The sequence below is a fragment of the Panonychus citri genome, unplaced genomic scaffold (genome assembly GCF_014898815.1).
Source record: "Panonychus citri isolate SS breed McGregor unplaced genomic scaffold, ASM1489881v1 Contig00127, whole genome shotgun sequence".
NCBI lineage: Eukaryota > Metazoa > Arthropoda > Arachnida > Trombidiformes > Tetranychidae > Panonychus > Panonychus citri.
The window spans coordinates 64,504-76,055 of record NW_026515532.1 but is presented as its reverse complement, the minus strand read 5'-3'; the positions used below and the strand labels follow the sequence as shown (position 1 = coordinate 76,055).

The 11,552-nt window shown below is 30.9% G+C and overlaps 3 protein-coding genes and 1 long non-coding RNA gene across 5 annotated transcripts; 2 read left to right on the top strand and 2 right to left on the bottom strand.

The window, feature by feature from the left end:
- Window positions 1–485: 485 nt before the first annotated feature.
- On the bottom strand, window positions 486–2,303 carry LOC128390766 (malate dehydrogenase, cytoplasmic-like). Of its 2 annotated transcripts, XM_053350528.1 has the most exons (3): window positions 2,143–2,282; window positions 1,767–1,979; window positions 486–1,663 (listed from the first exon to the last, which is right to left on the bottom strand). In XM_053350528.1, exon 3 carries the CDS (start codon window positions 1,633–1,635, stop codon window positions 640–642), a length of 996 nt encoding a protein of 331 aa, XP_053206503.1. In that variant the 5' UTR covers window positions 1,636–1,663; window positions 1,767–1,979; window positions 2,143–2,282; the 3' UTR covers window positions 486–639. The 2 variants fall into 2 exon arrangements, with proteins under 2 accessions (XP_053206503.1, XP_053206502.1); XM_053350527.1 differs by lacking the exon at window positions 1,767–1,979 and having other exon boundaries at window positions 2,143–2,303.
- A 1,183-nt stretch (window positions 2,304–3,486) lies between these two features.
- On the top strand, window positions 3,487–6,347 carry LOC128390763 (protein transport protein Sec61 subunit alpha). The gene is made up of 6 exons (XM_053350523.1): window positions 3,487–3,644; window positions 3,806–3,939; window positions 4,164–4,374; window positions 4,488–5,053; window positions 5,158–5,406; window positions 5,633–6,347. Exons 1-6 carry the CDS (start codon window positions 3,638–3,640, stop codon window positions 5,894–5,896), a joined length of 1,431 nt encoding a protein of 476 aa, XP_053206498.1. The 5' UTR covers window positions 3,487–3,637; the 3' UTR covers window positions 5,897–6,347.
- A 752-nt stretch (window positions 6,348–7,099) lies between these two features.
- On the bottom strand, window positions 7,100–7,843 carry LOC128390770 (uncharacterized). The gene is made up of 3 exons (XR_008325689.1): window positions 7,707–7,843; window positions 7,405–7,631; window positions 7,100–7,323 (listed from the first exon to the last, which is right to left on the bottom strand). It is a non-coding gene; the product is annotated as an uncharacterized LOC128390770 (long non-coding RNA).
- Window positions 7,451–10,044, top strand: LOC128390767 (histidine-rich glycoprotein-like). The gene is made up of 5 exons (XM_053350529.1): window positions 7,451–7,823; window positions 8,079–8,287; window positions 8,456–8,579; window positions 8,651–8,713; window positions 9,036–10,044. The coding sequence occupies exons 1-5, from the start codon at window positions 7,451–7,453 to the stop codon at window positions 9,143–9,145; spliced, it is 879 nt and encodes a 292-aa protein (XP_053206504.1). The 3' UTR covers window positions 9,146–10,044.
- The last annotated feature ends 1,508 nt before the right edge of the window (window positions 10,045–11,552 follow it).

Below are 11,552 nucleotides of genomic sequence, written 5' to 3'. Positions count from 1 at the left end.
TGGTTCGCCAGGACAATCACCGTTGGAACGAAAGTTTTGCAGAAATTTGAACAATGGAAATATCGATATCCGAATACATTGGGAATTCCCTTGGTTTTGTTCTTAGAATTTTCTGATTTCGATCAACTTATCAAAAGAGAGAACATTTGATTTTCTTGGAATGGCAAGGAAACTAATAATTTATTATTCTTTTCTTTCAAAAATATTCTTTTTTTTTCGATGCTGCATTTGTGTTTTTCGTTTTATTGCCCAAAAAGAATCGAGACTCTTTTCTCCCTTTTTTAAAGTTTTCGATGCAAATGCGCTTAATTGTTCTTGAACGTGTGGGTTTTACAACTAATAGAATTTAAATATTAATGAGATTATACATTAGGAAAATAAAATAATATCTGAATAGTATTACGCTCAAATTTTCTTGATAACAATAAGACTTAATTGTTTGGGGTTGTTGAAGTAACGAGGGTTTGTTTTAAAAATCGTGATTATTATTTTTTTTTGATTCGCTTTCTTATTTTTATGGAATTGGATTAGATTAAATTCCTCCCATGGATTAATATTACTATGCTTGTAACTCGGTTTAGAACCATTGGTAAGTTATATGTTTGGATTCAGTGTTTTTCGTTTTGTGGTTCTTTCCCTCTACAAGTTACCACTTTGGGTCGCTGTCATGGCTTCGGATCTTTCCTCTTCCAATTCTTTAGCTGTGGCGTTCAATTTTTCTCTAGAGAATTCATCGATTTCAAATCCATCGACAATTTTCCATTGCTTGGTGATGGCATCAACAGTACATGGGAAAGAATAGACCAATCCTTGTGGAACATTGTAAGAATTACCATCTGAGATTACACCCATGGAGACAGGAGTTGAGGTTCCTAACCACCAATCTTTCATGTGGTCAGCAGCCGCTTTAGCAGCGGACATGGCTGAAGATAATTTACGAGCTGCAATAACGGCGGCCCCACGTTTCTGTATAAGGGTAATAAAATCTTGATCGTGTCCAGCAAAGGGTAACTTTGTACCATTTGAAGTGGCATTTTTAACATCGGGAAATTGAGTTGAACTATGGTTACCCCAGATGAAAACATTTTCAATACTTTTCACTTTAACTGAATGTTTTAAGCCAAGTTGACCCATAGCTCGATTTTGATCTAAACGAGTCATTGCTGTTATATTTGCTGCGGGAATTTTTGGCTTAGCAAAATGAGCACAGATGAGTGCATTGGTGTTCGCTGGATTACCAACAACCAAAACTTTCACATCAGGATTGGAGTGAGCAGCTAAGGCTTTACCTTGAGAAGCAAAAATTTTCACATTGGCTGAAAGAAGATCTTTTCTTTCCATACCTTCTCGCCGTGGCATAGCTCCAACCAGAAAAGCAACATCAACATCCTTGAAAGCAGTAGCCTCATCGGTTGTTGCAACAATACCCTCAACCAGGGGGAAAGCACAATCATAAATCTCCATCACCACACCATCTAGAACACCAGACATAAATGGAATGTCAAGAAGATGAAGGATTACCGGTTGATCGGGTCCGAGAACATCCCCCTTGGCAACAAAAGGAATCAAAGAATAAGCTATTTGACCAGCGGCTCCAGTGATTAGGACACGAATTGGTGACTTTTTATCAGCCATAATAGTCGTCACCAAATTAGCTTAAACTCTAAAAGAGAAGAAGAAAAAATTCCAAAAAAAGAATAGAAAAATAAATCGAACAAACAAAAAAGAGAAACAGAAAAACAGAGAAACTAAAATCAAAAACCAACCGAAAGAAAAGGGATAAATCACCGAGAAGGAAACAAAAATGGCGATGAAACTTGGAAAAAGAGAAAAAGAGGAGAAGGAGAATTCGTTTCAAAATGGACGAAAATGAATGTCAGAGGTTATCTAAACATGAAGAGAAAGAGGTTAACCCTTAAGTTAGAAACATAAAAAAACATAACCTTCTCATAATAGAATCAAAACAAGAGAGAATTTTTCTTTATAAGAGAATAGAATATGAAAAAAAGAGTTAAAAATACAAGGACACAAAGAGGAAATAGAAGGAAAAAGGAATAGAAAAAAGCATAATAAAAATTAGATTAATCAACTAAATAGATTAACAGTAGTTAACAATACGAATAAATGAATTAATTAACTTACCTTGATAGTGGAATTAAAAAGATGATTAAAGAAAAAGGAGAAAATCCCTCGGTGATGAAGTGAATTGAACGAGAATCACAATCAAATGAAATGTTCTCATCACAAACTATGAAGAAAAACAATTTTCCTTTCTCTTTCTTTTCGCTCCCTTGTCATCATTTCTTTCTCTTTCTCTTTCTTTTCCTCTGTCTACAATATTTCTCTCCTCTCTCAATGATAATACTAAAGTCACGCATTTAAATACTGATGCTGATGATGGTGATAAATGATTGACGATGATTAAGGTTAATCCAAAAAAGAGAGAAAAAAAATTCTCTTTAATCATTTCGATGAACAATCAAGAGGATGAAACAATAATCGAAAACTATAAATACAATTAGTCTTAATTGCCAGAGGATTAAGAGGAAGAGAAGATGATTAAAAATGATTAATAAATTGTTCTCATTGAAATCAAATGAAAAATCGTAAATTTTAATAACAATTAACTGATTTTTTTTTCTTCTTCTCGTAACAATCTAAACATTTAAAGTTTCATTTTCTTTAATTGTTGTTACTCATATTGATTAGTTTTTGATTGTTATTGTTGTTGGTGGTGATTCCTTTTGCAATTAAGATGCTAAATTTGTGTATCACATGTAACAAATTAATTGTCACTTATAAAGTAAATTGAATCAGATTATCTAATATTAAAGTGATTAGCAATTAATCAACTGCGATTATTGTTCATTAATTGTGTGAGTGATTATGATGAAAATTATTTAAAAATATAATTACGTGGCTTCATCATCTTCATCATCGTCATCATATTGTATCTCTCAGTAAATTGTGTGTACACAAATCATATCAACAATTCAAGGTTAACAATTGATTGTCGTTAATTAACATTTGGCAAAGAGTTGATTATGTTGGTCACAAGATTAGAATCACAATCTAATCAAATCTCCCAGGGTGCAGAGAGAAAGAGACAGAGAAAGAGAGACAGAGTAATGAAGATAAACCCATGGGGCCTGAATATGAAAAACTTAAAAAAAATCTAAATCACAATCACAATCAAAACTAATCATGATCATCAACTAATTACGAGAATAACAATTAGCAAAGAAAATATCACAACTCTGGAAGGAGAAAAAATCGAAATCCCAACAAAGAACAACCAACAAAAACTAAAAAGAATGAAAGAAAATTTAACTCTCATCACAATCAAGCGAACATAATTAAGATTATTAATATTAATAAACGAAAATAATTCAATTGTTATTCTAATTAATCCAATTAATTGTTCTCCATTTAGAAATTTAAATTCTCCATTTAAATGGAAGAAAATTGAACATCGCGCGTTTTTTTGTTCTCATGTTGCCACGTAATTTGGGAAAATGTTGCCAACTCTTCATCAAGTTATCCAGTCATCTCACTCTCTTCCTCATCCTCATCACTTTAATCATTTATTTAATCATTTCAATTAACGTTTTTTGTTTCTCTGTAAATTAAATCAAAAATGGGAAGTAAGTATTGACCAATTTAATAGAAAATAATCTTTAACCATCACATTGTTTTGTTTCTATCAGCAACTTTGTCTATTTTTTTTTGTTTCTCTTTGGGTTGAAAATATTAACTCTGTTTGTGTTTTCTATTCTCTTTTTTTTTCTTATATTCTTTTCTACAGTAAAATTTTTAGAGGTAATCAAACCCTTCTGTGGGATACTGCCGGAGGTTGCTAAGCCGGAAAGGAAGATTCAGTTCCGTGAAAAAGTACTATGGACAGCTATTACTTTATTCATATTTTTAGTTTGTTGTCAGGTATGTTCGGTGTTGCCCTTTAAAAATGTTCTCTTTTCTTATCCATTTATTGAGATTAAGGTTTTCGGCTCTTTTTCTCATTCAATATGCTTATGTGTCATTTTCTTATGTCTGTCTTCCTTTCTCTTTCTATTTTTTTCTATGTTTTTTTTTCTTCTCTATCTGGTTATGGCTTTTAATTGTATCATAATTTATGTATTATTCTTTTCTCTCCTTCTATCTAGATACCCTTGTTTGGTATTATGTCATCCGATTCAGCGGATCCTTTTTACTGGATGAGAGTTATTCTAGCGTCAAATAGAGGTACACTTATGGAGCTTGGTATATCTCCTATTGTTACCTCGGGTCTTATAATGCAACTGTTGGCTGGTGCCAAAATTATCGAGGTTGGTGATACACCGAAAGATCGAGCTTTATTCAACGGTGCACAGAAATGTAAGTGTTTCTTTATTTACATTTGTGTCTATTTATTACTAGACGTTGATTCTTTGTTGGTTTTTCTTCCATTTTATTTTTACAATATTGTAAAATTTTTATTTATTTATTAGTGTTTGGTATGGTCATCACTGTTGGTCAAGCCATCGTTTATGTAATGACTGGAATGTACGGAGATCCATCAGATATTGGTGCCGGTGTTTGCATGCTCATTATCATTCAATTATTTGTCGCCGGTCTTATTGTGCTACTTTTGGATGAATTGTTACAAAAAGGTTATGGTCTTGGTTCTGGTATTTCACTTTTCATTGCTACCAATATTTGTGAAACTATTGTATGGAAAGCTTTTAGTCCAGCTACCGTTAATACCGGCAGAGGAACTGAATTTGAAGGAGCAATCATTGCCTTATTTCACCTATTGGCTACCCGTAATGATAAAGTTCGAGCTCTTAAAGAAGCCTTTTATCGACAAAATTTACCCAATTTGATGAATCTTTTGGCTACTATTTTGGTCTTTGCTATCGTCATCTATTTCCAAGGATTCCGAGTTGACATGCCAATTAAATCTGCTCGATACCGAGGACAATACAGCTCGTACCCAATTAAATTGTTCTACACTTCCAACATTCCCATCATTCTACAATCAGCTCTTGTTTCCAATTTATACGTTATTTCTCAGGTAAAATTATCTCGTTCTCTCATAAACAAAACACGCAACTAATTGTTCATATTTGTTTACCTACAAATCAATAATTTTTTTTTCTTTATTTATCTTACCAATAGATGTTAGCTGTTAAATTTAGTGGAAACTTCTTTGTGAATCTACTCGGTGTTTGGGCTGATGTTGGTGGTGGTGGACCAGCTCGATCATACCCAGTCGGTGGTCTATGTTATTACCTTTCTCCGCCTGAAGATTTAGCCCACATAGCGACCGATCCCATTCACGCAATTCTATACATTGTATTCATGTTGGGATCTTGTGCATTTTTCTCTAAAACATGGATTGAGGTTTCAGGATCCAGTGCAAAGGATGTAAGTGTATTTCCATTGACCAAATAATCTAACAATCAGTTGATAGTTTAGCCTTAAAGTATCCTATCATCTAATGACTAATTTTCATTTGTCACCATTGACCAATTATGATTATGAGAATTTGGATCAATGTTCCTTATATATATTTGCTCTATATATTGTTTCAACCATATTTATCTCACCAATTAATCTCTTATTTTCATTTATCTTCTTTTCTTTACTCAAGGTTGCAAAACAACTGAAAGAACAACAAATGGTTATGAGAGGACACAGAGAGAAATCAATGATTCACGAACTTAACCGTTACATCCCAACAGCCGCTGCTTTCGGTGGTCTCTGTATCGGTGCACTTTCTGTTCTTGCTGATTTCCTTGGTGCTATTGGAAGTGGTACCGGTATCCTTCTTGCAGTTACAATTATCTACCAATACTTTGAAATTTTTGTTAAAGAACAAAGTGAAATGGGTAGTATGAGTACACTGCTATCTTAAGAAATTATGATAAAAAATTGGGAATTAATTTTATATATAAATCTAAAAAATTACAAAAGATAATAATAACAACTACAAAAAAAAAAAATTAATTAACTAATTTATATATATTAATTAATTAAGAGAAGAATAAGTAAAACAAAAAGATGCTGAAAATAACAATTAACATCTTTGAGTTACCTCCTGGAAGTGGAAGTTTAAAAAGCGGAAGAAAAAAAAACAAAAGGGTTGACAGAGAAAAACATCAACAAATCAATTTCTAATTTTTCTCATCTTCTCTTTTCTCATCTCTTTCTTTCTTTCTTTCTCTCTCTCTCTCTTTCTCTTCATCTTCTCTTTCTTTTCTTTTCTCTTCCTTTTTCTTCTTACCTGTTCCTTTGGGTACTCAATTACTATGAGATTTATTTCTTCATGTTGATATTGAATAAACATGAAGTCAGCTTTTTTTCAAGATTCTTTTCACAATTATTTAATCATCTACCGTAATCATCAGACATCGGAAACGGAAACAAACACTATAGAGAAAGAGAGCAAAAGAAAGAAGAAGCAGAAAGAGATGAAGAGAGAGGCAGAAAGAGAGAGAGAGATGAAAATAATTTAGGAAGATAAAGAAGATGAAGACTCTTGAAACGTTGAACTAAAAAAGATAAACAAATGATACTCAACAAGATGAACCTTTGGCGAGGTAATTATGTTGATTAAAGAGAAAGAGAAAAATTAAAATTATTAACAATTCACTTTGTTTCAAAAGGCTAATTAATTTTTCTCCAAATTGTTGATAATTTTGGTGATGATTTACTGATGTTGATTAGATGAATGAGAAATCACTTGTGTGCACATTTTGTTGATTCTGATGGTTTTGATTATCCTTTTGATCTGATTATACAAGATTGGCATCGATTGAACTTTAAATTACAATTTAAATTCTTTCCAGGTTCATGTCACCAATGAAAATTAATTGTTGAGTTAATCAGTTTCTCTTAAAAAATTTCTTGTTTTGTTGTTTTAAACAATCAGCACATTATCCTTAATGTAAATACGATGATAAACAAGCCAAGATCAAGAATGTTTCAATTATCAGGTTCAAGAATGAGTGAGAGAAAAAATCATTCTAATTGTAACAATTAAACATGTTGATTGTTGTTCTTTTTTTTCTCATCTCGGATTTAGAGATGAAAAAAAAACAACAGAATCAACTTAACGAACATAATAAACAAGGATCTTTATAATGGATCTGCATGCACTATATCAGATTAATTGTGTGTCTTCTTAATTATTTTCAACCATTCTATGGAAATGAGTCCAAAATGGTTCATTGGTTAAGTTAATTGTTAACCTTCCGGTAATAGGTTATCAAAAACAGATCCAACCTTTAATTGAACTGGAAGCCATTGTTATATAGAGTAAAGAGAATGAGAAAAAAGAATCTGAAAAGAAGAGAACAGAAAAAGGTGAGTTAATCATGAATATATAAGAAGCGATGGAAACTTTCAATTTGAGATATTTACCTTTAGTTGGTTAATCTGAACAGATTAATTCCTTTTCCATCTTTGAATGGTTAACAATAGTTTTTCTGTGATGACTGGATTAAAATTGATTCCGTTGTTATCGGTTTTCCTGACCATCAACCAATGTGTCTTATCAATTCCAACAAATTCAACGAAAAGTAATCATCAGGAAAATGTTAATAAAACAGTGACCAATGGATTAGCTTCTCAACCGCAACAATTATTATCTAATTCAATTGGATTAACAGTTAATCAAAAGCAACAATCTAAATCATTTGTTAGCCGATTCTGGGATCTGTTACCTTCTGCTACTGAACATCATCCAGATAAACATCATGAGGAACATCATGATGTCACCGACGCCGATTCAGGTCACCATTGGGGTCATTGGAAAGGTCACGATGAGAAATGGGATGCAGGTAAGAAAAGAAAATTTAATTGTAACAAACAAAAGGGAACAATTAACTTTCCAATCACATCGAGAAAGAGTCAACATATGATCGGGAGTCAAGGCAACAGAGAAAAAAATTATTCTTTTCCAATGATAATTAGAAAACGATCCCTACAATTAACCGCTTTTTTTCATTCGATTGTTGATTTCTCTTTAATTTGATTTGTATTCTTCTCATCTAATTTTTATTTTGTTCTAATTGGTTTTGTTCTCTCTCATTTAGAGCACAAGAAACACCATGAAGACGATAAGGACGAAGATAAGTCTGGTTATGCTAAACATATGAAAGAACATGATAAAGATCATCACAAGGAATATCATCGTAAGAAACATGGTAAATTTCACCAAGAACATGGAAAAAAATATCACCATCATGAAGACAAAGGACATGGTAATGAAAAGAAATGGCACTGGGACAAAGCCGGTGAAAAGGTAAGACAGTTTTTGATTGTGTTCTTTGTTTAATAAGATTCTCTGTGTTGGAATCGTTTGGATTTTGATTGAGTTTTGGGTGGAAAATGTTTCAGCCCATTGGCAAGAAATGATGTTCCTTATTGGTGAGAAGATTTTGATTTTAATATTTTCTTTTTTTTTTTTTAGATAAGAAAATGGGGTGATGAAAAGGAACATGATGACCACCATCGACATCGACACAAGGATCATCATCACCATCACAAACATCACCATGAAAATCATAAAGATGAACATGGACATGATGGTGACCGTAAGTCTTTCTATAAATTATTGATAGTTATTATTGTTTGGACTGATTTTCTATTCTTTCAATTTATTCAGACGAAAAACATAGCCATGGACATCATCGCCATAAGGATCATTGGAATCACCATCATGACAAAGGTAAATTAATTGCCAATATAGAGATATTTATTCTGCAATGTGTAAATTCATCAACTAAATTGCTGATTTTAAGCTCAATCGTCACTAAAATTTTCCATCAACTATCAAGTTACTGATTAACTTTTATTAGTTTGAATTTCTGAAAAGAGATGGCTCATCCATCCCTGTTAAATTGTAATACTTGGAGCAAGTTATGAATTAGTTGAGAGTAGTAACTTGGTGTAGATATTGATTTCATTCATAAATTGATTGACACACTTATTTAGATTATTGATATTCAAAACTAATTTAACCCAATTTTTCCTCTTTCACTCAAATTCAGAACATCATGGAGGAGATCATGGTAAACACGGTCATCACGCTGAATATAAACACCATCATGAACACCATAAACCAGCCGATCCTCATGATCATTGGCACCATAAAAAATAATCCAATCAGCTTGATTGTGGTACTACAAACACAATCAATGTTGTCAATCACTACCTAACCGCCACCGACTCAATTAACTCGTTAATTTATATTCAACATTGATCATTACCTTTTGGACACTGTATATAAATCTTAAAGCATGATAAGTAGTTTATTAATTAATTTCCTAAAAAAATTTAGCTCTTTCAATTACTATCAAAACCACACCCTTTGTAAGAAAAATTAATTGTAAATCAATTCCTTGTCCCATTAACTTTACCCGTTAATTTAACTTTCGCTTAATTTATTAGCACATTTAGATTACCCCAATCACCCAACAATTAATTGATCTTCCTTATTCACCTTAAGAAAACTTTTAATTGCCATCACCTTTTTCACCAATCAACCAATAATCATAATCAGTGAACTTGCCTACCAACATGAACCCATGAAAAAGTAACAATGAAACAAAAAGGAACAAGAAAAAAAGTTAACTAATCACTTGATATTAGTTGATTCAATTGTTCAAATCTCTTGGCTATCATATCAGGAAGTTAATTATCAACAGTTGGCACCTTGAAGATCATCAAATGGCCTGAATCAAATCAATGATAACTCATCATCTTCCCAATCAAATTAAGGATTCGAGTAAAAAAATGACACAGATTGAAATCCAACAGAAATCAACAATTAACGGTGATAACAATCAACCATTCTCACAATCACCTTTAAAACACTGGAACCACTTAATTAACCACTAACCCCTTTCCTAATCAAAATAATTTGTCTCTAACTTATTTAAATTATAACAATTAACACAATTACTAAAATAATAACAAATTCAACTAAAAACTTAATTCAAACTGAAAGTTTATCACAAATCATTTTCATTATAAATGATTAATTTTCCAGTGATACAATTTACTAAATTACATCGTCTTAATTTGTTTAATATTGTTTTCCAAACAATCACCTTATTGAATAACAATTTAAATTGTTATTGGTTAATATACTTCCGGCATTGATTATGGTTAAAAAGTTAATCAACAATCAGAAACAAAATGAGTAAAAAAATATATGATTTAACAAGAAAATTAAATTGTTATGATTAAAGTTGATTGAAGGTTTAATTCATGATTAAAACCATTGATTATTTAATTTACCCATCGTAACAATCAACTTAATTAACATCATGTCAAGGCTAATTTGTTGTTAATTGTCTAAATCGTGATCAAGTTATTTATCATTTAATTTTTTTCTCAATTTGATTGTTATGATTTAAATTGAAGATCAAATGATTTTAACATGTTGATTAACGATCAACAATTGAACATCTAAATCATCAGAATCAGAACCTAAATTGCTTATCAAAATATTCACAATTAACTTTTTTCCAATCATTTTAATATTAATCTCGACAACAATTAAAAATAGTTACCTCAAAATAATCAACTAATTACTTCCGATAATCAAATTATAAACTGAAACTTTAACAAGACAATCAAATTAAACAGCTAATTGTTGAACTAACTACTTAATCATGATTTGCAATTTAAACCATAACTGATTAATTGTTACTTGTTAATGGAAATGTTATTTATGATTAACTTACGATTTGATGATATGTTGATTAAATTGTTAATTGTAATCAATTTGTAGATTGGTTAAAAACGTGGATTACAATTTAACATGGATCCACCTTCAAATAATATTTAACAATTAACAAATAACAAGTAATTTGATTAACAAAAATATTACCAATTTTGATTAACAATTAATTGTGATATAAAAAACAAAAAGTTTCCCTTTTCAATCAATTGACACAATTTAATTAATTGATTCCCTCATTTAGATTGATAATAATCCAAATCTAATTGTTTACTTTCTTCACCTCTAATTATCTAGTTAATTATAATCAGTTAATCAGGTTAATCAAGATAATCTAATTGAATATGGATCATTACCATCAGGCCAACAATTAGCAAAAATGATTAACTCAATCAACAATTATTGTCAACTTTAATTTGACAATCAATTAACTCTTATGTTTACAATTAGTTGTTAATCACAGGAAGAGATTTGATTTTGTAGTTGTATTGATAAAATAAATAATCAGTAACAATTAACAATAAAATCAACACCTTGATGGGGTTTTAAATTGTAAACATAGATTAAGTTTGATGATTAATTGTTATTTTATTGATTGTCCAAGGTGTTGATTCGTGGTTTTTAATTGTAAACAATTGAGAGATGAAAAAATAGACACAATTGACAAAACTTTTCCGTTATCTTAACAACAATTTAACATTAATCATGATTGATTGTCTTAATTGTTACCTTGTTATTCAACCAACGGTAACAATTGAAGAAAATATCAAATTATTAATATAATGATAATTAAATTGATGAAAAGAAGTTAAATATTTTT

Bases quoted from the DNA above. Each gene is read 5' to 3' on its own strand.
- LOC128390766 (XM_053350527.1), bottom strand. From the start codon at position 1,635: ATGGCTGATAAAAAGTCACCAATTCGTGTCCTAATCACTGGAGCCGCT.
- LOC128390763 (XM_053350523.1), top strand. The intron at 5,054-5,157 runs GTAAAATTATCT...TCTTACCAATAG, and splicing joins ATTTATACGTTATTTCTCAG to ATGTTAGCTGTTAAATTTAG. The intron at 5,407-5,632 runs GTAAGTGTATTT...TCTTTACTCAAG, and splicing joins CAGGATCCAGTGCAAAGGAT to GTTGCAAAACAACTGAAAGA.
- LOC128390767 (XM_053350529.1), top strand. From the start codon at position 7,451: ATGGTTAACAATAGTTTTTCTGTGATGACTGGATTAAAATTGATTCCG. The intron at 7,824-8,078 runs GTAAGAAAAGAA...TCTCTCATTTAG, and splicing joins CGATGAGAAATGGGATGCAG to AGCACAAGAAACACCATGAA. The intron at 8,288-8,455 runs GTAAGACAGTTT...TTTTTTTTTTAG, and splicing joins GGGACAAAGCCGGTGAAAAG to ATAAGAAAATGGGGTGATGA.